General features: G+C 47.2%; 1 protein-coding gene across 1 annotated transcript in view; it reads left to right on the top strand.

Moving 5' to 3' along the window:
* RNPEPL1 (arginyl aminopeptidase like 1) overlaps positions 1–26769 on the top strand; it is a 139441-nt gene that overhangs the window by 32269 nt on the left and 80403 nt on the right. The window contains exons 2-3 of the mRNA XM_078665847.1: positions 25102–25242; positions 26220–26371. Of these exons, the coding sequence (XP_078521973.1) occupies positions 25102–25242; positions 26220–26371 (293 nt within the window). The remainder of the gene's footprint in view (positions 1–25101; positions 25243–26219; positions 26372–26769) is intronic.

Below are 26769 nucleotides of genomic sequence, written 5' to 3'. Positions count from 1 at the left end.
CATACCAGCTCAGTGAGAAGAGTGTCAAGGGTCTTAAATGTCGCCACCGGGATCAGGTACGGTAAGTTGGTGAAATGGTAGAGGAGACGGGGAAGCATCACCATCTTCGATATCGCCACTCTGCCGGGTATGGAAAGTGGCAGTGTCAACCAGAATTGTATCTGTGACTTCAGAGCCCTAATGGCCCTCCCAAGGTTACCGTCAATCATCAGTGCAGCCTCTCTATAGATTTGCATCCCCAGATATCTAAAGGTGGTGTCCGCTACCTGGAACTCGTGAGGGGCGAAGGGTAGTGGAGTAGTCAGACCTGTGTCCGCAAATGTGAAGCCATAGGATTTGGATTCACTTATGGTCAAACCAGAGATCGACTGAAAGTCCTCAAAGACCTGGGAAATCGGGCTCAGGTCTCCCCTCAAGTCTCGAAGATACAATATAATATCATCTGCGTAAGCAGACACAATATGTGCCGTCCCGTGTCTATGTATGCCATGGCGGGGATCCATCGATCTAAGCCTACAGAGCATAGGTTCGAGGGCGAGGACAAAGAGGAGCGGGGACAGCGGGCAGCCCTGCCTGGTGCCCCTCGCTATGGCTATAGGGGCCGATATATGGCCAGAGGTGCGCACTCTAGCCGTGGGGGCGGTATATAGTAATCTGACCCAGTCGAGAAATTCAGACGGTATCCCAAATCTGGTCAGAGTGGCGAACATATAGTCCCACCTAAGGGAGTCGAACGCTTGTTTCAGGTCCAGAGATATGCAGCCCTCGGAGTGCATAGCCCTTCCGTCTCCGAGCATCAGTTGGGCTAGACGTCTAAGGTTCATGGCCGTGTTGCGGCCCGGAATAAAACCACATTGATCCGGATGGACCAGTTGTGGTACGTATTGCACGAGCCTCGTCGCCAGTACCTTGCTCAAAATCTTGGAGTCAGTATTAAGAAGGGATAACGGCCTATAGTCAGCCATCCGAAGCCCCTCTTTGGCAGGCTTCAATAGGGACGTGATCAACGCCTGCATGGAGGACCGTGGGAGAGATGTCGTCCGCAGGGCCTCTATATAAACAGCATGCAACCGCGGCGCCAGTAGGTCAATGAATGTCGCATAAAAGTCAGCCGGCAGGCCATCTGTACCAGGAGTTTTGCCCTTCGGAAGAGATCTTATCGCCCGCTTAATTTCGGCTATCGTAATGGTGCACTTTAGATCTTTGGCCTGCCTCTCAGTGAGTTGAGGTAGAGGCAGGTCCCTCATGAAGGTCTCAAATGCCTCCTCGGGTAGTGGCTGCGGGGGGCTGTAAAGTGTAGTGTAATAGTCCTTAAACGCTGTGTTAATCCCGAGTTGGGTATTAGCTGGGTTGCCCGCCTGGTCCAGGATAGTCAGAATGGGATGATGGATTGGGGAGTCACGCAGAAGACGAGCCAGAAGGGGACCAGCCCTATCCGCCTGTGTATGTTGCCTGTTCGTGTATTCTTTGTAGTCCAGGAGCCTCAGGTCTTCCAGCAGTTCCGCGTGCCTAATATGAGCCTCCTGTAATGGTGTGAAGGGTGCATTGGTGCCGGCTGCCTCATTTTCTAAGGGCGCAAGTGAGTTCTCCACTTCCTTCAGTCTAGCAATTACTTCTCGCTTCCTACCCATCCCCGTGGCCATTGCCGCTCCCCTCAGGCAAACTTTAAAAGCGTCCCACTCTATTAGCCGGGTACTGGCTGTATTGGCATTTGTGGAGAAATAGGTAACTATAGCATCTGATAGGGAGGCCCGAAATACGGAGTCTTCAAGGAGATCTGGAGACAGTCTCCAAGTTGGGATGGGGGCCAGACGCCTACCCCACTGCCAGGTAAGTTCGACAGGGCTGTGATCAGACAGGGTTTTCCCCATATGTTGGGCCTGGAGTATGGAATCCGCTAGGGAACGGGAGCAGAAAATATGGTCGATTCTGGTGTGGAGCTGATGGGGTGGGGAGAAGAAAGTATATTCCCTGTCTCGTGGATGAGCGCTACGCCACACGTCTGCCAGGTCCCAGCCCCCAGACCATCTCTCAAGAGCCTCCGCCTGTTTCTTACTCTCAGCCGCCTGCAAAGGGGGATGTGACCTATCCAATGAAACATCAAGTACAGCATTAAAATCCCCACCAATCAACAAGCGATAATCCGCCCAACCTGCAAGTACCCCATTCACTGACATAAGGAACTCCGACTGATTTGAGTTCGGCGAGTACACACACCCAAACACAATAGCATCCCCGTCCAACAGCCCCCGCACAAATGCATATCGTCCCTCATTATCTATTCTTTTCTCCAACATCTGGAAGGGAACAGAGCTGCGGAACCAGATTGCAGCCCCTCTTGAGAACGCAGAATAGGAGGTAGCAAAGAGCTGCCCCCTCCATTTCTTGCGCAGTTTCATGGCCTCAGCAGCATTCAAATGTGTCTCTTGTAGGCAAGCTATCTGTATCCCCCTGCGGTTAAGCTGTGCTAATATCCTATGGCGTTTCTGCACTGCCCCCATGCCACGCACGTTCCAAGTGCACATTTGGTATTTATTAAGTGGCCCCATTTCCATTCATGTGGCGCTGCCTGGTAAAACACCCAGGTACCCATGTCAGTTCAGTTCCATAAAAAGATGAGAGTGTCCTGTAACCCCGAAGTCCCTGAACAGAAGGGTCCCCAGGCAAACGTGCCCGGGATCCAAACCATGGTGCCCAACGTGGGCACAAGTCAGTTAAGTTTGTGTGCATTCTGGGGGTGACAGGCCGCTATCAATTGTCTCTTAACGGCCTACATCAGTTCAACAGCCCACCAATGAATAGGCCCCTCGAAGCAACCCACCACACACTAAATAAGAGGGGGGAAACATCGATACGTTACCGCCCGGAGGGGAGCATAGCCGCAGCAGTTCAGAACTCCCCCGCCATCTGGGCCGTGACCTTCGGGAAGAGCTGCAAGCTGTCAGCCGAATCAGACACCTCCGTATGGGTGCCAGTAGTGATGGTGTGCCTGTCGTCGGTCAAGTCCGCATCATGCGCGGCCAGTGCCCCCTCCGTCAGCCGTTGTCGCTGTGATGAAGACGGTAGCTCGTCCTCGCGGGTCCCAGAAGGGTGCGGCCGCGGAGATGCACCATGTGCGGAGCGTTGTCCCGGCGATCCGGAGGGCGCCCACGGTTCCCGTCATGCAGATCCTCAAACGGGTCCTGTGCGGTTGGCGGTGTTAGGGTGACTTCCATCCATTCTTCTGCCTCTTCTGGCGAATCAAAGAAGTGGGACCTGTTGCCGTGTAGAATTTTGAGACGTGCAGGGAACAGGAGTGCATATTTCATGTTTTTGTCCCTGAGTTTGCGTTTCACACTCATGAAGGTGGATCTGGCACGCTGCACAGTAGGGGTGAAATCAGGGTAGACTGAGATATTCTTGTCTTCAAAGCGTATCGGCGCCTTCTCCCTGGCAGCCCGCAGGACAGTGTCGCGATCCTTGTAATGGAGGAGGCGTGCAATCAGCGGACGAGGAGGTGCCCCGGGTCTGGGGGGCCGCGGCGGCATCCTATGTGCTCTCTCCACACTATAGAGGGCAGTGAGGTCCTCCCGGCCTACCAACTGCCGCAGCCAGTCCTCTACAAACTGGGTAGGGTTCCTCCCCTCGCTTCTCTCCGGTATACCTAAGATGCGGACGTTATTGCGGCGGGCCCGCCCTTCTGCATCGTCAACTCTATCCCACAGTCGTTTAAGCTGTTTCTCCACACCCTCTAATTTCGTGGAATGTTCCGTCTGTTGAGGCACAAGGTCATTTAGTGTGATCTTCTGTTCCGCTACGCGTTCTGCAAGCTTCTGATGGTCAGCCTTCAATAGAGATAGTCCCGTCGCCATGTTGTCTATTCGCGATTCCAGAGCTTCGCGCGTTGCACGTATTTCATTTAGGATGAGGTCCAACTTTGCGTCTTGGGAGCCTTTGCCGGTCGGAGGGATGATGTCCACATTTGAGGAGGCCAGGGGGTCCTCAGAGCCCGTGGACTGCAGGTCCATTGCAGCTCCCTTATCATGTGTCCTGCCCCTGGGCTTGCCCATGGATCTCGTGTGCAGGATGGCGCTGTAACTGGCAACTTCGGACGCAGCTGTCCACTCCAATGCCCAACCAGAACGTAGGACCACGAACACCGATTCACAGGGTATAGCGGTCAAGGCTGGTAGAAAGTATGCAGGGTCTATGCACGCTGCGCCGCCGTTGGGGATCCAGTATGTTCACTGTGGCCCAGAGGGCAGATGACAGATGAGAGCCCCGTCTCCAGGGGGCTAATCAATAGAGACCGTATGATCCCAGGTGTGGAGACTGGAAACCTGATCAGGAGCGCCCACGCAGGAATTGCACAGCCAGGCAGCAAAGCACGCTCCGCGATCTAGTGCAGGGGGCCGGTGTCAGCACTCCGAACTCTCGGGGGTATGTCCCCCCCTCTGAAGCGCCTGGTCTCAGGGAAACGGCACCGCGATCAAGGCCCCATCACAAGTTGAAAGCGCCACAGTCCCAGGCCCGAGGGCGATGCACTGACCTGACGTGCTGGTAAAATGGCGCCGGCGAGAGAGTGCGCACCCAGATCCGACGCACTCAGGGAATCCGGGTGGAGTCGGGCTCCCTGAACCGATGTCCGGGGCGCGGCAGTGCTTCCCTTGCTGTCCATAAACAGTGCCGCTTGGGGTAGACGCCACCGTGTATAAGGAGGAGCAGGCAAGACGATCCGGGGATGTTCCCGCGTAACTCGCGGACCTCACAGCAGGGTAGCCGACAGGTCGTTAGCAGGGCCACGGGCATGCGAGGGTGTCATCACTTGCCCCGGTGTCTCAGCAGGAGTCCACAACCATTTCCGGCCGGGGTCCCGATCGGACCGCGCTGATGGTGGTGTGCAGGCCGGGTAGGTAACCTAATCGAGCCCGGGGCTTCGCTTCATCACAAAGGCCGCTGCAAGGTCCGGCGGCGCAGTGCACGTATGCTGCGGATCGAGTGGGAAAGCTCCGCTCCGCCGCCTCCAGCACCCCCCCGGGGGCTTCCGGCGTGGGAATCAGGTGGGTTGCTATCGGGGATTGTAGGATAACTTGCCAGTGTTTGCGGGCTATGGACGGAGCTCAAGAACTACACGTCCACCATCTTAGGCTCCAGGCCACGCCCCCCATTGGACTGTTCTATAGTCCTTTATTTGCTCCCAAGACCTGAATTTTTGTGATCCATGGTCCTGTTTCTCTTCTGGTTTAAATCTCTTTATTAGTTTAACAAAAGACCTTTGCCTGCATCCATTGGCACACTGCTCATTTTAGAACTGCAGAGAGTTCTGTCCCTGGTGCAGTATTTTGCTGAGCCCTGTGCCTGCTTACTCTTTAGCCTTTGGAAGCTGTATCCAGCCAATCAAAGCTCAATGCCTCTGGAGCTTAGGGTGTGCTCCTTCCCTGCTAGCATCATTCAGCGCTCCTCCCTTCTGTTGCTGGGGCTGTTGCAGTCTCCGTACCTGCTACTGTATATCTTCCAGCCTTCCTGCTTTCTTATGCAGATTGAGTTCTACATCATTGCACTGTACCTTGCTCCGACTGGTCCTGCTTCTTCTGAAGCCACTATTGTGCTCTGCCCTGGTTCTAGAGGTGGTGAGCGATCCAACTCTGGCCCTTTTTTTGCTAAGACATTTATCTTCTGTGGCAGCTTGAGGTTCGTTCCTGGTGGCCTATCTTGTGGTGCTAGTTTTGCTTGCTTTACAGGTACTAGTTTGAGCTCCACCTTAGTCACCGTATCACAGCAAATCTTGTTCCTGCTGCTACTGTAATTAGACAAGCTTGAAAGGGACAATTTGGCCATTACACCTGTGCACACTGGTTGGTAGACATCTGGCTTCTGTCAAAAAGTTTAACACAACATGATATTGTCATTGAATGTTATGTAATAAAGAACATAGTGGGTCAAGTGTGGTGGGGTCCGATGGTATCAGATTTTTAAAACAAAAAGCATCAACTTTCATTTGCTTGGTGAGTACAGAAAAGTTATGCTGTATTAACCCAACGTTATTATACTTTATTCTAGTGGGTGAATAGCTCCTACTAAAAGTTTAAAGGCCATTTATTGACATGTTGCTGTGGATCAGGTTTTAAAACTAAGAACGTTTGGATATTGACTCAACCCATATTTTGTCAGCCATGGCCAACTCTAAATTGGAGATTTTGTTGATCCAAAGTGCTTGAACCAGGGTTATTCCCTAGTTTGTAAAACAAACTATATGACAAAACTAACAAAAAGGCACACCATGGAAGCTATGAGATTATTTTTGAAGCATATGACAAGGGCTCCTTATGCAGTTCCAGAAAAATAGCGAATCTGGAATAAAATCAAAACAACTTGTTGCACTGGAGATCAGGCTAGCATTTAAGATTAATCTTCTTTTAGGTTCCATTCAATCTCATTTTTTTTAGAAAGTTCTGATAAACTTTAGTAGTCTTATACACTGTACCTGGCTTGTCGTGATTTCTGTCTTGTCTGTGTCATGTATCCATATTTTGGGCAGTAACTTGGTTATAACTAAACTTTAGGTGCAAAGGAGTCCACACACAAGTGTCCTGATGTCTGTTCTGTCTTTGAGTGATCCGGGTTGGCACGTGCCTTTAGCAGGAATGTATTTGTATTTTGGAGCGTGTTTACTAGTGACATCTTGCTGTCCAGTAGGTTAATGGTGGTTTCTTATCGTTTGCTTCCTGTTTGAAAGATGTTCTCATCTCCTACTTGTCCAAAGTGTTGTCAGATGCACCTTGGCCTTTGAATTGTTCATTCTAGGGATTTTGCTCTTTAGTTCTACATCTTAATTTAGTCTCTGCAATTTAAAAAAGAAACTGGGGCACTATATTTTTTTTGCCATTGCTGTTCCTTTATTGCAGTAACTGGGGCCAAGTCTAAGAATTTATTTCTAGGTAATTTCCTGCGATGGGCAGGGCATAAGACCCAGTAAACAGGTCTCATTTTAGTAGATCTGTCTTGTTTAGTGTTTCTTACAATAACCTCTCTATTCACTTACAATATCTTTACAATTTGATCCCAGATGTTTGCTGTTATTTAGCATGACCACACCATGTGATAGAAATCTGCATCTGTACTTTCACATATAGGGCACTTGGTCATTATGGTAGCGTATGTTTTTGCTACCCTTTTGGGGATAACGTATGCGCAATACACAAAGTTAAAATGCTGTAATTTTAGTTTTTCATTCATGGAGACTTTAGGGTCACCTTATAAGATCAGCTTGCAGTTCTCTTCCAACTTGATTCCCATATCTGCTGACCGCTTGGCCTCTAAACTGAATAGATAGATATCTTTTAGTGTCGTCCACCACAAATTTGTCATGTTGTTACTGCTCTTTTCCTTTTACTCATAGAGAGCATCAGCTGCATATGTGTGGCTCTTCCAAGGCAGCACCCTTCCATCTTTAATGTATGGTCTCTAAAAGTCTTCCGCATGCCCAAAAATGGCCCTATGGGAACTTAGTTTTTGCAGAAGAGATCCTGAAACGGTCTAAGTGTGCCTATGCCCTATGGATCTCTGACTATATTGATGCTGTAATTTTTCCAGTCCTTGTACGTCATTTTCCGGTGCAATTAAGGTGCTTATTGGTATCTGTGGGGCATATAATATGCATAACCCTACTCTCCTAAAATGATGCTGCCAACCTTGGTGAAGTATATTTATTAAATGGGGGGATCGGTCTTGGTTCCCCTGGGTTCAAGATCATTTTATCATCGAGTGTTGCAAGTCTAGTTTTGTGTTTATCAACTCGGCTACCCATTGTTGCTGCTCTTCCCAGTAGTATAATTCATAATCTGGAAACCTCAGTCTTCCTTCTGAGGCTTTGAGTCTAAGTGCACATAATGCCACACAGTGCCTGCTGTGTTTCCATGTCATTGTGAGCAGTATGGAGCCCTGTTTGCTAAATACTAAGATGGGTAGCATGACTCAAATTCCTCTATGGAATTATTTAAAAGTATTTCGGAGCTGAACAGAAAAGACAAAATATTAATGACTTCATTGCACGTCCCTCTTGTCATGCTGATCTTGGATGAGCCCCAAGAAGTTACCATATCAAAATTTGAACACATGTAAGGATGTGACTAATCATTTAGTAGTTTATTGGCTGCAGTGAGTGAACTTGTTAAGAGGCCACCACTGACCCTAAGATTTTGAATAACTTTCCTATCTCTCCCCCATAGTCGGCTGGAAAAAGTAGTTATTTCAGGTCCATCATTTTGTTATTACCCATCTTTTGAATCTATTGAATTTTAGCCGGGTTGGAGCACTGAAAGGGTGGTGCATTTGATGTTTGATGATCTTGAACATGAAGTTGATAAGCGGTGGATGGGCCCAGTTCTGTTTTATCTTGGTATTTAAAGGTACCCTGTTAGTCTGGTTCAAGTCCTTACTGAATGGATGTTTACAGTTGGTTGCACTTTCGCAATTTGGCTGATGCCATCAAATATTAAAATGGGATATTCCACAAATTTCAATCCTCTCCTGTTCTTGCCATCATTTATGCGGCTGTTCGATAATCTTCCTCATAACATTTGGGCCAGATTTTATGTGTATGAAGCTTGTAATACAACTCATTTGCAAAAATACAAGTAGGCCATAATGTACATTCAATGGAAATGAGCTTGGTCCTTTCCCTCAGCAGCAGAGTACCCACAGTAAGGAGGTGGTGATCGGCTTCACCTTTTTAATTTTGAAGCCAACAAAACAAGATCTGTTGAACAGTCTAAAAGTCCAAGTATGGGTCCATTATCCTGATTTCTGGGTGCTCCTCGCCAGCTCCTGTTAAAGCAGTTACAATACTTACAGTGACCGTGGACTGGTTGTTTGTGTATCCGTTAAAAATAGAACACAATGAAAACGGTTCCAATGAATCGCTTTTGCAGAATTTGTTTTGACAAATGTTTTCACCTAGAATAGCTTTCACCAGACTGATGACAGCCAACTTGATGAGTACCCATCTTGGTAAATTGTCTTTTTGTACAGCTTGTATTTTCGAGTCTCCTCGCTGCCTTCACCTTTTCATTTTTATTTTTGCTAAGTCTCTTTTGAGAGAGAGGTTCCCCATCTCAAAATCCTTTCCCCTTGTTTTTTCACCCTCTTAAACCCTACTCCCTCGACTCACCCAGGTTACTTACCAGGCATTTTTTTAAAGTTCTCCTAGCAACCTTCATCCTCAAAACTACCCCTCGTCAAAACTTAATTCCTGCCCCATCTATCCTTCTTACCATTGCCTTGCTATTCTCTTCTTTGTTTCCTTTTGTCACTCAGTTTTAATTACTGGGTCGCAGTAGTCATAAAACAAGCATTAGCAAAGCAAATAGGTCTCGCCTATGTAAGAGCTATTGGCTTTGCTAGTGTGCTCTGGCCATGTTGTATACCAATGTGGATTATGTTCAGCATGGCTAAAAGTTAGTGGCATGGAGTAGAGTGTCATGGTGGGGTGTGTCTTTGAGGGTGTGCAGAGTGCTGTACAGTTGAGTCTCATAGAGTGGCTTAGCAACGACTAGAAGTACAAACTGTGTGTTTACGCAATGCTTGCAGGTTTTTAAAATGCATAAAAAGCATTGTCATTTACAGTGCCAATAGCTCAAACTCTCGCAAATGCGAGACCTATTGCATTGCAAAAGCTTCTTCTACCATCCTCAGATATAACCATTGCCTCTGGAAGTGCTCCAATCACAAAGGCTCCGTCCCTGCAGGAGTGTGGGCCCAGGGAAAGGACGCCCAACGGCGTACAGTTAAGTGCCATTTACCGTTAAGCACTACAAATGGTCTAAGCAAGTACAGGGGAAGGTAAGAGCATAGAAGGAATGGCCACGCCGCTATACTTACTACACAGTCTTGACAGTGATGGGATGAATAGTGCGGCGGTGCATAGCAAGCAGCTGTTCTATTACTGCACTTAAGGGTCACTGCAACTCAGCCCGCACTGGCCTCACTGACACCTAGAGTAAGCCGCTGGTGTGTCAGGATCCATACCGCCGTGGTGAGCTTGCTAGGCAATTGGTCTCGTATTTGCTTGAGTTAGAGTAGGCAAAGGTTAGATGGGAACCTGTCATTAGTAGTTCTATCAGCGGTAGACAGGGGACCAGTGGGCTGCGGTCACAGGATCTCAGTGACCTCTGAGGATTTCAATAGTTGTTGCATGTTTTTAATGGAAATGTTTTTACTTATACGACAGACCGGACGGCACAGCTGGCGCCTCAGCTGAAAAAGCACAACCATGAGTCGGTAGAAGCAGCGATCTCAGAGGGGTGGTGGGGGCAGGCATGCCCTGTTGTGGGAAAAATTAGGTGGTGTAGGGAACGGTACGGGGAGAATAACAGATTAATTGACTTGCCAAGCTGAAAAAAATAATGAAGGTTTCAGGGCAGGAACACAAGCTGAGGCAGGGCAACCACTTGAAGAGTGATGTTGAAGTTTGGGAAATAACGTGAAGTGTATTAGCTCAAGTAACGGGCAGTCCTCATGGGAGGATGCGAAAGCCCAAAAGGAGGGACTAGTAAGCCTATCCACCAATCAAAAAGGGAATTTACTATTGAAAGCAAGAGAAGTCAATTGAAAACATGGGCGATGCTTAATGCCCATAGTCTAGGAACAAAATGCCTCACAGAGCAGCGCATGTGCTGCCCAGGCTCGACCTAAAAAGGACTTACCTGTGAACAAAGTTCTCCGTCCGTAGAAATTATATAAAATCAGTGTTAGTTTTGCAAATTGGTCTTGAATGTATTCTTGAGTGTCTCATTTATTCCTAAGCATTACCCTCTGATAAGTCTAACTTCTCATCCACACTACCACAAATAGAGAATGTGGTCTACTTTTGCCTCTGTATTATTACTAAACAGGGTCTGACTGGACTCTCTGCACAATATACTTCTATTTTGTACCTTATATAGAGAGCCAGCTTCCTACATTAGGTATTGCAGAGTTAGCTGGGCATTGAGCGCTATTGAGCATCTTGCACGGGTAACTGACAGCGACCTACCCATCACTGCAATCCTGGAGGTGTAGGTATATAAGCAACGAAAAGTCCTGTTTATAGAAAACAAGCAATCATGGAAGAATACAGTAATCAGGGAGTACTCCACGGTTGGTACAAAGGCATGCTGTATAGCCCAAAACAAAAAAGACTGCAAATACAAAGCAAGCAAATGTGAGTTAAAAACGTAAAAGCCAATGGTAAACAATGGGCAGAATGCATTCTTAGATCAGCTTTTGGAGTGTCCACAAGCACCCTTTAGCAACGAGACAGCCTTGCTGGCTGGTAGGCTTCAACCTAAAGAGACTACAACGGCCTATTTTATTTATTCATCGCCCCCTTTAAAAAACAAATACATTGAGACTTGCAATTCCTAATGTTTTAGGAATTGTGGGACTTTTTATTTTATGGAAGTGTCTGACTGGGATTCAAATCCTTCACTTGGGACCCATTTCCGATATACTTATACAGTATTTAACCAAGGTCCCGGAAAAAAACCTTTTCAAGATTATATCCAGTTCAGCTCGTTGCAACAAGGCTTGTAGTAAAACAGTGACCCCAACGAGTTGCACATGAGCAACATTTTGCTCTTGGCACCCTCACATGTTGCTGACCAATGGATCCATGACTCAGTTTTATTTTGCTAGCGCAACACAGCACAGACATCTTTTGTGAAGGATGCACATAGAGCCCTCAGATTCCATCCTTCCAGTGGCTGCTCTAAAAACTGTTCGCCAAGGGCATGCAAACGATGACAATTTTGCCAGGATCCAGTGGCTCTAAGGAGCATGGCTGCAACCTCTGTAGTGGTGCCTTGTGATCACTGAAAGGAGCCACAAGCTTCCAAAGTCTCAGATGCAGTCAGCAAGCTCAGTCAGGTGTTACTGCACAACTTCCTTTCATGCTTTTGCACAAAGGACAACAATATGCAATGACACCGTCAAGAAAGTACCCCTGATATTGCCATTGTATTTCATAAACACATTAAGGATAACCTGAATGTCCACACGTGGAATTATTTCAGGAACTTTATTCGGTATCAATCATTACAAGATGCTCCCAGCTTGACAGGACCAAAACTCCCAACATTCTAAAGCTGCCTCCAGAGACAGCTACGGGTCACACCAAGTGGGCATGAGAGGGGAGGGGGGAATGAGGGAGAGTGGAAGATACCAAGTGCCAAGTTGCAACACATCATCCCCCCTAGGGAGACAAAGGGAGTGGGAACGGGACAGCAGAGAGAACGGGTTGGGTGAAGAGGGGAGAAGGGAGAAAGGTGAGGCAGGGATGAAAGTAAAGAGGAAGACGGAAGAGAGGGAAAAGGTTACAAGGGAGGAACAGCAGAAGAGAGGAATACGAGGAGTACGAAGTGGGGAGAGGGGAGGCACCTCAAACCCAGAGCCAGCGAGGCTGTACCACTGGGGTTAAATATTTACAAACGTACCTGTGTAAAATAACGCTGCGGGTTACGAGATTCACTGAGGAACCAGGGGAGTTCTCGGGGGGTGAAGCGGGTGATAGAAAGACCGCGCAACCGGTCACCGAGACTGTTCCCTGACTCACAGAGGGGTGCTCCTAGGAAATTGAGCGCGAGGAGCATCCGAGAGTGGGTTTTTGAGTAATAACCATCCTCTTTCTCAGAAAAATTTAAGCCGTGAAGATTTACAGACGCCAGTGTCACCTCTACAGAGGGTAAATGGTACAGACGCCACCTTGTACTGCCACCCAGTGGGCTTTTCTGCCCAATGCACGCACGTTAACAAACCTGCAGTGGGGAACAAGGAACAAGATCAGAGAAATTTAAAAGACGTCAAGGAGAGGTGGCCACGAGGAAGTCAATCTAAGTAAAATAAGCATGGGATGTACCATCAGTATAGGTGGAGTGTTGATAGACGTGATAACAGATTCAGGTTCCCGTCATAGTATGATGAGCAAGAGGGAATGGAACCGTAAATTAGTCAAAAAATATGGAAGCGTATTGAAAGAGGCAAACATTTCCCCAAAGTCTAATACAGGAGATGACATTAAAGTAATAGGATACCAAGTCATGGATTTAATGTACAGGGGAAATCAGTCTAGGAGCACCATTTACATAACAGAAAGCGGACCCACCGTACTGGGGTGGAAGGATCTAATGAAACTGAGAATATCACACAAAGGAAGAAGAGGAGAACAAATGAAGGAGCAGGCACCGAAGCTAAGCATGAGGGTAACAAAGGGAGGTGTGTCAAAGAACTCTACGCCGCAATCCGAGGGCGCTGAAGTTTTGGATGGTACAGAAAAGGGGGTGGTGATGAACAGAGTGTCTGAATTAAGCAGACCACTCTTACCCAGTCCAAAGATCAGGGCTTGATCCATCACCGTTATTTATCTCACTGCCCCATCCCAGCTCAGAACCTGGCTATATGCAAATTAGTCTGTCCCTGGCCCAGTGCATCATGGGAACAGGGCAGACCAAACTACCAAGCCAATTCTTCACCAGAAAGGAGACAAGCTACCGGGGACCGGTTTCTGGCATTTCAGCCTCTTCGGCCCGGCTTGCTTGAATCCTGATGGAGCAGTGAGAAAGGGACTCATGTCTGAGTATACCCTGCCACACCTATAGTGGCCAAAAACGATACAGAAAAGGGGGTGGTGATGAACAGAGTGTCTGAATTAAGCAGACCACTCTTACCCAGTCCAAAGATCAGGGCTTGATCCATCACCGTTATTTATCTCACTGCCCCATCCCAGCTCAGAACCTGGCTATATGCAAATTAGTCTGTCCCTGGCCCAGTGCATCATGGGAACAGGGCAGACCAAACTACCAAGCCAATTCTTCACCAGAAAGGAGACAAGCTACCGGGGACCGGTTTCTGGCATTTCAGCCTCTTCGGCCCGGCTTGCTTGAATCCTGATGGAGCAGTGAGAAAGGGACTCATGTCTGAGTATACCCTGCCACACCTATAGTGGCCAAAAACGATACAGAAAAGGGGGTGGTGATGAACAGAGTGTCTGAATTAAGCAGACCACTCTTACCCAGTCCAAAGATCAGGGCTTGATCCATCACCGTTATTTATCTCACTGCCCCATCCCAGCTCAGAACCTGGCTATATGCAAATTAGTCTGTCCCTGGCCCAGTGCATCATGGGAACAGGGCAGACCAAACTACCAAGCCAATTCTTCACCAGAAAGGAGACAAGCTACCGGGGACCGGTTTCTGGCATTTCAGCCTCTTCGGCCCGGCTTGCTTGAATCCTGATGGAGCAGTGAGAAAGGGACTCATGTCTGAGTATACCCTGCCACACCTATAGTGGCCAAAAACGATACAGAAAAGGGGGTGGTGATGAACAGAGTGTCTGAATTAAGCAGACCACTCTTACCCAGTCCAAAGATCAGGGCTTGATCCATCACCGTTATTTATCTCACTGCCCCATCCCAGCTCAGAACCTGGCTATATGCAAATTAGTCTGTCCCTGGCCCAGTGCATCATGGGAACAGGGCAGACCAAACTACCAAGCCAATTCTTCACCAGAAAGGAGACAAGCTACCGGGGACCGGTTTCTGGCATTTCAGCCTCTTCGGCCCGGCTTGCTTGAATCCTGATGGAGCAGTGAGAAAGGGACTCATGTCTGAGTATACCCTGCCACACCTATAGTGGCCAAAAACGATACAGAAAAGGGGGTGGTGATGAACAGAGTGTCTGAATTAAGCAGACCACTCTTACCCAGTCCAAAGATCAGGGCTTGATCCATCACCGTTATTTATCTCACTGCCCCATCCCAGCTCAGAACCTGGCTATATGCAAATTAGTCTGTCCCTGGCCCAGTGCATCATGGGAACAGGGCAGACCAAACTACCAAGCCAATTCTTCACCAGAAAGGAGACAAGCTACCGGGGACCGGTTTCTGGCATTTCAGCCTCTTCGGCCCGGCTTGCTTGAATCCTGATGGAGCAGTGAGAAAGGGACTCATGTCTGAGTATACCCTGCCACACCTATAGTGGCCAAAAACGATACAGAAAAGGGGGTGGTGATGAACAGAGTGTCTGAATTAAGCAGACCACTCTTACCCAGTCCAAAGATCAGGGCTTGATCCATCACCGTTATTTATCTCACTGCCCCATCCCAGCTCAGAACCTGGCTATATGCAAATTAGTCTGTCCCTGGCCCAGTGCATCATGGGAACAGGGCAGACCAAACTACCAAGCCAATTCTTCACCAGAAAGGAGACAAGCTACCGGGGACCGGTTTCTGGCATTTCAGCCTCTTCGGCCCGGCTTGCTTGAATCCTGATGGAGCAGTGAGAAAGGGACTCATGTCTGAGTATACCCTGCCACACCTATAGTGGCCAAAAACGATACAGAAAAGGGGGTGGTGATGAACAGAGTGTCTGAATTAAGCAGACCACTCTTACCCAGTCCAAAGATCAGGGCTTGATCCATCACCGTTATTTATCTCACTGCCCCATCCCAGCTCAGAACCTGGCTATATGCAAATTAGTCTGTCCCTGGCCCAGTGCATCATGGGAACAGGGCAGACCAAACTACCAAGCCAATTCTTCACCAGAAAGGAGACAAGCTACCGGGGACCGGTTTCTGGCATTTCAGCCTCTTCGGCCCGGCTTGCTTGAATCCTGATGGAGCAGTGAGAAAGGGACTCATGTCTGAGTATACCCTGCCACACCTATAGTGGCCAAAAACGATACAGAAAAGGGGGTGGTGATGAACAGAGTGTCTGAATTAAGCAGACCACTCTTACCCAGTCCAAAGATCAGGGCTTGATCCATCACCGTTATTTATCTCACTGCCCCATCCCAGCTCAGAACCTGGCTATATGCAAATTAGTCTGTCCCTGGCCCAGTGCATCATGGGAACAGGGCAGACCAAACTACCAAGCCAATTCTTCACCAGAAAGGAGACAAGCTACCGGGGACCGGTTTCTGGCATTTCAGCCTCTTCGGCCCGGCTTGCTTGAATCCTGATGGAGCAGTGAGAAAGGGACTCATGTCTGAGTATACCCTGCCACACCTATAGTGGCCAAAAACGATACAGAAAAGGGGGTGGTGATGAACAGAGTGTCTGAATTAAGCAGACCACTCTTACCCAGTCCAAAGATCAGGGCTTGATCCATCACCGTTATTTATCTCACTGCCCCATCCCAGCTCAGAACCTGGCTATATGCAAATTAGTCTGTCCCTGGCCCAGTGCATCATGGGAACAGGGCAGACCAAACTACCAAGCCAATTCTTCACCAGAAAGGAGACAAGCTACCGGGGACCGGTTTCTGGCATTTCAGCCTCTTCGGCCCGGCTTGCTTGAATCCTGATGGAGCAGTGAGAAAGGGACTCATGTCTGAGTATACCCTGCCACACCTATAGTGGCCAAAAACGATACAGAAAAGGGGGTGGTGATGAACAGAGTGTCTGAATTAAGCAGACCACTCTTACCCAGTCCAAAGATCAGGGCTTGATCCATCACCGTTATTTATCTCACTGCCCCATCCCAGCTCAGAACCTGGCTATATGCAAATTAGTCTGTCCCTGGCCCTGTTCCCATGATGCACTGGGCCAGGGACAGACTAATTTGCATACAGCCAGGTTCTGAAACTGGGATGGTGCAATGAGCTAAAAAACGGTGTTGGATCTAGCCCTGATCTCTTGACTGGGTGAGAGTACTCTGCTTAATTCAGAGACTCTGTCCATCACCACCCCTTGTTGTAATGAAGTTTTGGATGGGGCTGCCAGTATTAAAGTACTAAGGGAAATTACCACCATCAGCAACTTGCAAGGAAAACGAGAATCTTATCGATGTATAGTGGATGAGAGAGAAATACGTAAGAAACTAGAGGACAAATGTGGAGAAGGTTTAGGAGGAGAAGAAGAAGTATTCGAAAGGAAGGGAAAACACGCTAGGGCAATAGTAAATGAGCGCAAAAAGAATAAAGGTAACGGTAATCCATTCAATAGCAAAGAGATGAGGCAAATGACCACGCCATCTGAACTCGAGTCTAAAGTGAGGGAGGAGTATGTTGTCAATAGTCTAAAGGAAAGAGAAGTGGTCTCAAGTTTGAAGAGGGAGAATACCCTCAAAGGCCCTACAGTGGGACGGCGGAGAGAGAGAGCAAGGTAATGCAAAGATCCATACTAAAAGATTTCCAGCCAAATGTCCAGTCAGGACTGAGGGGTCCACGCTATGATGATAGAAGCAAGCATAAGTTACTGGACCTAGAAAACACTTCTGAGTTCTCCGAGGGAAGATGCAGGATGAAACAGGAGAAAGGAACTAGGGCAATGGGGAATCAAGTCGTTCAGCGCGAGCTATTTGAAAAGGAAGTCAAGAGAGTATTGGTTGCTGGTAGTGGCCAAGGAAGGAAGGACAAAAGAGCGCCGAGGCCAGTCATCGTTGATGTTACTGCAATAGAGACATAGTGTGCCAGAGGGTGTTGCCGGGCACTGCCAGGGTTCAAGTTTCTGCTTAAAGAAGTGATATGAGCGGCATCTCCTGGAGCACCTCTCCAGTGGGAGATGGAAGGACTGGTGGGAGTAGTGCAGAACTCTATTTCGTTGATTTCCACTAATTATTATGCTTAGAGCAGAGGGGGAGGTGACTGAGGACGCGTCATAGGGTGGGGAAGTTCCTGCAAAACCCCATGTGACATCTTCCTGCTCATCCATTGCGTCACAAGCCAGTATACCGCGTGGGACCTAGCGGTACAGGGTCCCCTGCCCCGACCTGGCCCTCTCTCCTCCGCAAGTTCTTTTTTAAGGTTGTTAAAATCTTGCCTCCACAGTTATCTTCACTCAGTTCTACCTTACTGGGACAGCCTCGCTGGCCCTGGGTTTGAGGTGTCTCCCCTTCCCCACTTCGCACTCCCCGTATCCTTCTCTTCTGTTGTTCCTCCTTCGTAATCTTTTCCCTCTCTTCCGTCTTCCCCTTTACTTTCACCCCTGCCTCACCTTTCTCCCTTCTCTCCTCTTCACCATACCCGTTCTCTCTGCTGTCCCGTTCCCACTCCCTTGGTTTCCCTAGGGGGGATGATGTGTTGCAACTTGGCACTTGGTATCTTCCACTCTCCTCTTTTCCCCCCTCCCCTCTCATGCCCACTTGGTGCGAACCGTAGCTGTCTCTGGAGACAGCCTTAGAATGTTGAGAGTTTTGGTCCTGTCAAGCTGGGAGCATCTTGTTATGATTGATACCGAATAAAGTTCCTGAAATAACTCCACGTGTGGACATTCCTTACTACAGCATGTTTCCACTGTTCGTCCTAAATAAATATTTAATATGTATCTATATGGAAAGTAATAGGTCATTGTAATAAATTCCTTTCAGTTTTATTCTCGTGCCAATAATTTGTCCAACACATCTGTCAACAAGCTTTGTTGTGGTTCAGATGTTCCTCGCCATTTCAATTGACACTCAAAGGTTGCTCAGTCATTACCCATCAAAGGTCTGGGCAGCCTGTAGTAAATGTTGACCCGCTTGTCAGCTATGCTGTCACACAAACTTCCAGAGAAGAAAAATATATCTCCAAATAATTTGGTGATAGCACATGAAGCCGTTCTGTGGTGTGTGTGATCTCTTTTTAAGTACCTAGTTTAGAAGATATGTCAGAAGTAGGGGTTTTCAGTGGTGCATCTCATACTTTTACTTCCTTGCCCCTCACATCCCCTTAGTTTTGCACTGAATGCTGCTTAATAAACTTCCCAAAAAACAGAAAAGGCATGCCTATTTATTATTTAATCTGCCATCTCTGCATGTGCTGTTATGGCGTTGTACTTGGCACCAAGAAATGTTGGTGTACTTGTTCCACATTAATAAACATAACAAATGGGTGGTTATGATGTTTGCTACTCACTGACTTAATTTAATTTCGATACTGACCAGCACACTTCTTCGATACAAATTAGGGAATATGAATTTGCTATATGCATGGCAGAAGTATTGTGGTAAATGTCTATGTACTCGATTTACTGAAGTAGGTATAGCTTGAAATCTGTTGTAAGACATGTCTACCATCGTTAGTTATTTTGTAAACTTCGATCCAAACAGGTGTGAAATTTTACATGCATGTAAGTTTAGGGTTCAAAATTAGACACATTTTAAAAACTATTTCTTAGCAACACCTTCTTTTTTCCTTCCACTTGAAAACTGGGTTGACAAGTGTTTATTTCTTCCTTCAGGTTGTAACTGAAGTTTGAGTGAGGATTGTTGGGAATGCGCTCACAAAAACCCGGTGCAGAGTGTGTGTGTTCGCTATATTTGCATTGGCTTCTCTAACAGTGGCATTAGAAAAATCCTGATCATATATGTATCTGGACTTGAAATACAGTTCAGTGAGAACTGTAATAATTGTGATAGCCCTAACACTGTCCTTTCGACCTTTGAACCTTTTGTTTCTGCACACAGAGCAATCAGACATAAACTGTAACTCAATCTCCACTTTCCATTTGCATGCCTGAAATGTTGTTTTTGGAAGAGCGCTCATTCAGATGAATAATCATGGAAACTGATATTGGGATTTTAATTACAAGAAGCACCAGTGGATCACAGCAGAGGAGCCAGATGCTCTAGTCCTGGATATAGGCCACACAATTATTTCTTAATATTCTCACTTTGTTGAATATTGTGTCGTTGAAGTTTTTAACTGCCTTCCTGACAACTCTAACACGAAAACACGGAACAGCTAATCAGCTAAACTCCAGGCTTTTCGATTCATAGCTGTATATAAGGACAGGAAAAAGATAATTGTGACAAGGCTCAGCAGGATCCGGATAAGCCCTTGGCCCATGGAGTTGCATTTGTCTGTGGGAAACGTTTCCAACCTGTTTTTTTCCTTCTTCCTTTTTTTTCGATTTACGTGGCAGTGATTGCGTTCTAAACAAACACCTTACAGCCTGTGGTATTTGGGTCATAGAACAGTTAACTCCTTTTTCTGGCACTGATCTCTCGTCTGCGACAGATTTACTCTCTGTTGGATAGATCTGCAGCAGGAAAGCTTTTTTTTTTTTTTTTTTTTTTTTAAACCTTTATTGTGACATAGAGCAAATACAATTACAGGCCAGCAAGATCACAGCCGGCCATTATCGCAGAGACGGTCAACGCCAATCAATAAGTCAAAACACATACATCCCGCCTCCTCAATTCCACACCAACACCCAGGATACTGTCGCACCATAGCGGTACCAGGATAAGAGAGGTTTTTTTTTTTTTTTTTTTTAAAGTCCAGAGATAGAACAGGATCCGATGTCGTACAATCTAGGAACACCAGAGGTAGGGGATATCACAAATCAGGATATGCATATTCGGGACCACTGCAGGCGGGGCGCAGGCACTAGCGCGCACTAAACAGGATAGTCAACAAATATTACATTACGCCCCCCAATGCAGCACACGCCCGCCGTATCTAAAAAGGAACTATTATTACATCCCCCATACTGGCTTGAGACATAAGAACATCCGGTAAACTACCCACTACTCGGAATCCCAAAGATAAGAAAAGAAAGAAAAGAAAGAAAAAGTCAAGCAGAGCAAGAAAGAAAGAGGCCCTAGAAACTGAAAAAGGGAAAGAAAAACAGAGAATACCCCCCACCCTGCACCCCTGCCTCCGGCTACGGCCTCCCCCTCAGCAGAGTGCCTGTCGCCCATTTTATGAAACCCGAGATTTAGAAGAGAGAGAAAGGAAACTACCACCCACCTAGACTAAAAGAGGAACCCAAGCGAGGGAAGGAAAGGAAAGAAAGGAAAAACGGAGGGGAGCCCTCTAACAGTCCCCCGGCCTCTCCCTCTGCAAATAACGTTTATGGACAGTACGTAAAACACCTCCGCTAAAAGTATTACAAGAGAACAGTGCACAAGGCACAGGAGCAGCCCAGCATGGCAACAAACAAGACAATATGCCACACATCCCCCATAAACCCGCAAGCAGGAAGTATCGAGACGGAGGAAATATGATTTAGCCTTGTCCTGCCCTGCGCATATCACGATGGCCCACCAAAATGGCGCACTCCAAACCCGCAATCGTAAGGAATAGGAATATCAGAGCAAACCCAGACAGCAGCCATTCTGTAGTGCTGCGATGCGATCGGACCTCATCCGAGCCCGTTTCCCACCAGCGTGATGGACCCAACCTGACACAATAACATGACTGCCACATCGCAATCGGCAAAGCAGAGCAGGGAAAGAGCGTCACAGAGTCAAAACGTGGTTGGAGCAGAACCAGAGAGACCAACAGCATGGCGTGAAAAGAAAGTCCATCGCTCGGTTCCAAGCAGGAGCCCACGGATAGTTCTAGATCACGAATGTCACAAACTGGAGATGGCTCGAGAGCCCGTGTCCCGGATTCTAGGATAGCAGTACCGGCGCCATATTGTCGCGTCTGGGTAAGAAGTGAAGCATACCACTGTGCGCCCACAAACCACCCGGGCTCTTTCGTTCCGCCACAAAGACAATATCTTCCAGCTTATCACCCAGTGAACGGGCATCCTGCACCAAGGTATCACGAAGGTCAGCTAGGGCAGCAAGGAGATCGCCAAGACGTAGTTCTGCTCCGTGCCCCCTTTTTGTAAAGCTCCCTGCCTCCATCGGATACAAATCAGGTCGGGACTCGGTTGCACAGACGCAGCACTCTGCTCCCCTCGCTACGTTCCGAGGATGCACCATCATAGATCGGGGCCGGGGCACGCGCAGCAGGGCAGCAGACGTCATGGTATCACCAGCAGGGCACCCAAACAGTGGAGACGTAGCCAAAACACAGCCGCCGAGGGAGTCCGCGCTATTAAACGCGGCCGGACTCAAATTCGGGATGCTCCCGCAATTAGCGGGACAGGTCGCACCACGGTCCCCGGTGGTAAGCGAGCAAAGTTCCCAAAAAGGCACAAGCGACTCAGGGGAACCATGAAGGGCCGATCTCTAACTCATGCCCCCAATCAGCTGAGCGAGCGGTCCGAAAATCGGCCGGTCCGATTCGATCCGGAGCCGACCGGCCCCCCACTGCAGCTGGTGGCCGTTGTTGTTCAATTGATGGCCGGTCCTGCGAACCAGACGAGTCCCCGGTCTTCAAGCTGCCTCGGGCCGCAAACGCCGCTGTCCGTTTCTCCCCGTGTGGAGGTGGTACAAACTTCGGGGACGTGCCATCGAGTACCGGAGCTGCTCCTGCGCCCGTGTGTGCACTTTTGAATTAGGATATCAGGCAGAAGGCGCCCTCGGGAGGAGATGGTACACGGAGCCGGGGGACTGGGCGGCCATCTTCAACGCCGACTTGGCTCCGCCTGCAGGAAAGTTTCTTAATTTGGTTTTGGACTCTAGGATCATTGACTCTCTTGCTCTCTGGTGGTGGCAGTTCATTGTTTACCTTTTAACAGTAGGAAGGTTCTCAGTTCAGCAGGACAGCACCACCCTGCTGGAAATTGAAAAATTGCAAAAACAACAAGTGATGGACTGAATGTGGATCAATGTCACACACTCCCCCAGTCAAAAGATCTGGGCCCAAATCCATCGTTTTTTTGCACTCCACACCACCCTGGGTTAGACAATGGCGATATGCAAATCAGCTCTGACCCTGTTGCCCCATGGGAACAGTCCAGTCCGAACTACAAAAGCCATGTCTTTCCCAGAACAGAATCAAGCATCCGAGGACCGGACCGGTTTCGAGGTAACACCTCTCTTCAGCCCGGCTAGCTTGACTCCAAGTGGTGTGGAGTGCCTGGGACCCACGTCTGGGCATCCCCAGCGCACTTAGGGCGGCAATTGCAAAAACAACAAGTGATGGACTGAATGTGGATCAATGTCACACACTCCCCCAGTCAAAAGATCTGGGCCCAAATCCATCGTTTTTTTGCACTCCACACCACCCTGGGTTAGACAATGGCGATATGCAAATCAGCTCTGACCCTGTTGCCCCATGGGAACAGTCCAGTCCGAACTACAAAAGCCATGTCTTTCCCAGAACAGAATCAAGCATCCGAGGACCGGACCGGTTCTGGGAAGGGCATGGCTTTTGTAGTTCGGACTGGACTGTTCCCATGGGGCAACAGGGTCAGAGCTGATTTGCATATCGCCATTGTCTAACCCAGGGTGGTGTGGAGTGCAAAAAAACGATGGATTTGGGCCCAGATCTTTTGACTGGGGGAGTGTGTGACATTGATCCACATTCAGTCCATCACTTGTTGTTTTTGGAAATTGAAAAATTGCTGGTCTATCTGCTCTGTGTGTGTCACTGATCAAATTTGCATCAGTACTGCAATATTGTATTTGTAACATTCAGTAATACTTACTTCTGTATTACTTCAGTTGTTTTTTACTTTAGGAAGATGGGTTCCTTCTTATCTAATAACTTTTCTTTTCCTGCACATTAATGGTGAACAATATCTTCCCCTCTTTGTTTTCGTTTAAAGTTCCTTCCTATAAAAACGTGTGAGTTGGGTTAGTCGGTGTGCTGCAACTTTGGACAATTGGCAGAAATTATTCTTCACTTTCCATATTTTATCCAAATGTTCTCATTGCCAGAGGAATTTTCCTCCTGGTCTCCAGTTTTTTTTCCAATCATATCCCCTTAAACGTGGTCCATTGTGACACATTGCTATAAATGAAATGGATGGATCACGCGGACATTGTTAGAAAGGAGGAGTTGCAAATTATTTTTCAAACACGTTTATATCCATGTTCTTTATTCTGAGAACACCGGTGCCCACATATGTTCCTTGAAACCCTGAGTTTCTAAGTTGTTTGTTAGACTCAAGCTTGTGAACAGATGTCAGTTTTGCCTGTTTGTTCATAGTAATTTAGTTCAGTGTTAAAGGTTTTTTACCTTGTAGCTGTTTTCTGTGCTTGGCGATTGATTTCCAAAGTTTAGAAGTAAAAACAAGGTAGATGTAAGAGTAACACTAGTACTGCATATGCATGGACTCCATTCCCTTCTTCGTGCTGACCCACCATCCCTACTGGACTTATAGATTTTCAAGGCAGTTTTAAAGCTTTCTAATAAAGGTAATGTGGAGGCTGTTCTGATGAACATTCAGGGCTTAGGTATATATCATTAGGATGGAATTAAATTTAGGCACAGCGAGGCAGTTCTTTACTCCCATTGTAATTCAACGGGTTGTTATTTAACTGGATGGACTGAATTGTGAGATACACAGGTTAGCGGAAGGAACCAAAATCAGTCTTTTCCTACCACTCAGAAGTAATTTATTGGAAGTTTTTTTTGTCTGCAGAGTTGAATAAAAAGGCTCACAGTGGAAAGCATGTGTAAAATAGTAGAGGGAGGCTTCAAGAAAGAAACAAAGAAGAGAGTTGGAGGTATGTGAGCATGGCCTTTTTAGCAGGATTTCAGGTGGTTGGTTACTGTGAACTGAGATGAGAATAGCCAACACTGTATGCGGAGTCGTGGAAAAGCAAGGCTTTTGAGAAGGAAGAGGCAGGAGCTGACCACAGTATTTAACTGTGGTGTCAAAAACTCAATATTGAAGCCTAGCTCAGTGCTGTAGATGACAAGGATAGAACAAGGCTCCACTGATTTCAATCTGAGTCCCTTGATTCAGCGTTGTGATTGATCACCAGAGACCACTACATTTGTGTTTGGTTTCATTGTTAAGCAGTTATGTATCCATGAGATGGCATTGTGATGGTGTAACTCTGATTCGTATGGCACTGGTGATTCAATTTGTTCTCTTCTCAGCAGCATAAATACAGGATCATAACGTCTTATGCCAGGTGTGCAGTTATAACTTGGAGATAATTATATTGGAACAAATCAGGAGGGTTACTTGGGTTGAGAGAGGGAAGTGATAACACAATCATTTGCCTTCCTTAAAAGAAAGCTTTTGGGCCCTCTCGGTGCCTGACCTGCAGATAGGGCCTATTGCAGATGATTTAGTTTAATAATTACAGCAATGCTCCATGACCGTGCAATTAGTTTATCATAGAAGCAAGCCTATGGATATCGCAAGTAGATGGTTCTTCTTTTGAGTGCATAATTCCTGCTAGTGTTCGGTATCGTCTGCAATTGCCTGCGCTATCATTTCTGTATCTTTCCTACCAGTGATTTGGCTTGACCGGTGATTATTCAGCTCTTTAGGGTGAGACTCAACATGCTTTATATTTCTGTTTGTCGTCCTTAGATTTGGTGGCTGGATCCAGAGCTCACGTATGGCAACTCTAAACTGTTTGTGTTTACCCAAGGCCACTCCGTGTGTAACCGATCCTTCTTCCCATGCTTCGACACACCGGCAGTTAAAAGCACATATTCTGCTACAGTTAAGGTAAGTGCCAGGACTTTGACTAGTCAAAGAGCAATCGCGTCTCTTGCAGTGGCTGAGAATAAATAGTGAACATGTAATGCTGTGGGGAGGTAGGACTTCCAATACAGGCAGAAGCAGATAACCTGTATTGATCTAACATGGCTGTATTTTAGCTGTAGGACGATCTTGTAAAATCGACGACTGGGGACGTATGTTGTGCGCTGTCAAACGGACTTCAGCTGCCATTTCTGTGCACACTGCCTTGTACCATGTCAAGTGAATGTATCCCAGTCCACCTTCCCTAAATGTTTGTGGCTTTCAACCTCAAAGGAAATTGTATTACACAGAGGACCTGTTAACATAGGCGGGTCACTAAACAACAGGGCTTGAATACTGGAAGACACAACATCAACAGCTGATGAGATCTTTTTTGGTCTTGAACAAGAACCTGACTTTATTACCTAGTCAAGCAACAGAGACCTCTGGAAGAATTACCATCAAAGTTTACATGGAAAACATTAGAGATAGATTGCAGTTTGTTCATTTTCCTTGTAGCTGGTGTGTTCAAAACCAGTTAAATCAATGAGAAAAGTTTCCATCACACATGACGGTAGAACAATTCCCTCCAGACCCTGTGGTAGAGAGTAAATCTTGCTTCAGGAGTATATTACCCTAAAGTGCTTCAAGCATGGAGCCAATGCTGACAAGTAAGCTCTCAAATCTCTAGTACATTTATCTCACATAGACTGAATAACAATGAATGTGCTTAAGAGAGTATGTGTAAGAATATTGGTTTTCTGAACTTTTTTTTAAAGTCCCTCTTTCCTCTAAAGCATGTTTTGCCTTTTGCAAATTATGTTTGAGTCTCAGTGCTTTCCTCGAGATTATAACATAATTCCCTGACTAGTACTACCTGTCTTTGACCTCCTTTTGATATACAACTATTGAAGCCTGACTTGCCATGTTTTAAATGACCTATGTTTTGTGTGTATTTTTAGGCTCCTGAAGGCATCCAGGTGCTGATGAGTGCCACCCGGAGTATCTACCTACAGGACGAGGGCATCTACCAGTTTCAGATGGATTACCCAGTTCCAGCATATCTTGTGGCTTTGGCCGCAGGGGATATTGTACCTGCTGACATCGGGCCTAGGTAACTACATAAGAATGTGTCTTCCTTGTGCGGGCCCTGCAGTTTGTGGTAAGCTGGTGGGCTGGTGTGGCAGAAGAAGGAATTGAGAGAGTTGTTGTTAGTGTCCTAGTTTAAGAAGGTTAGGGTATCTAAATTCAACCAGTAAAGAGACGACAACAGAAGAGTGAAGGGTAGACGATAAAGCAATATTGATTATTATCGAGTATACTGTTGGAAAAGTGAAATGTACAGAGCTCAGAACATTGGTTTGCGGGGGCAGCTGAGAGCCACTGCTGTGTATCTGGGTGAGACAAGACCTCTGCCTGGTCTCATTCTAGTCTATTGCAGCTCTCCCTTGAGCTAGCACTGGTCAGGGCTGTTGTTACTCTTGACGTTCTCACTGCAAAAGAACCCACCAA

The sequence above is a fragment of the Lissotriton helveticus genome, chromosome 11, assembly GCF_964261635.1.
Source record: "Lissotriton helveticus chromosome 11, aLisHel1.1, whole genome shotgun sequence".
NCBI lineage: Eukaryota > Metazoa > Chordata > Amphibia > Caudata > Salamandridae > Lissotriton > Lissotriton helveticus.
This window is presented reverse-complemented; position numbering and strand designations above follow the sequence as displayed.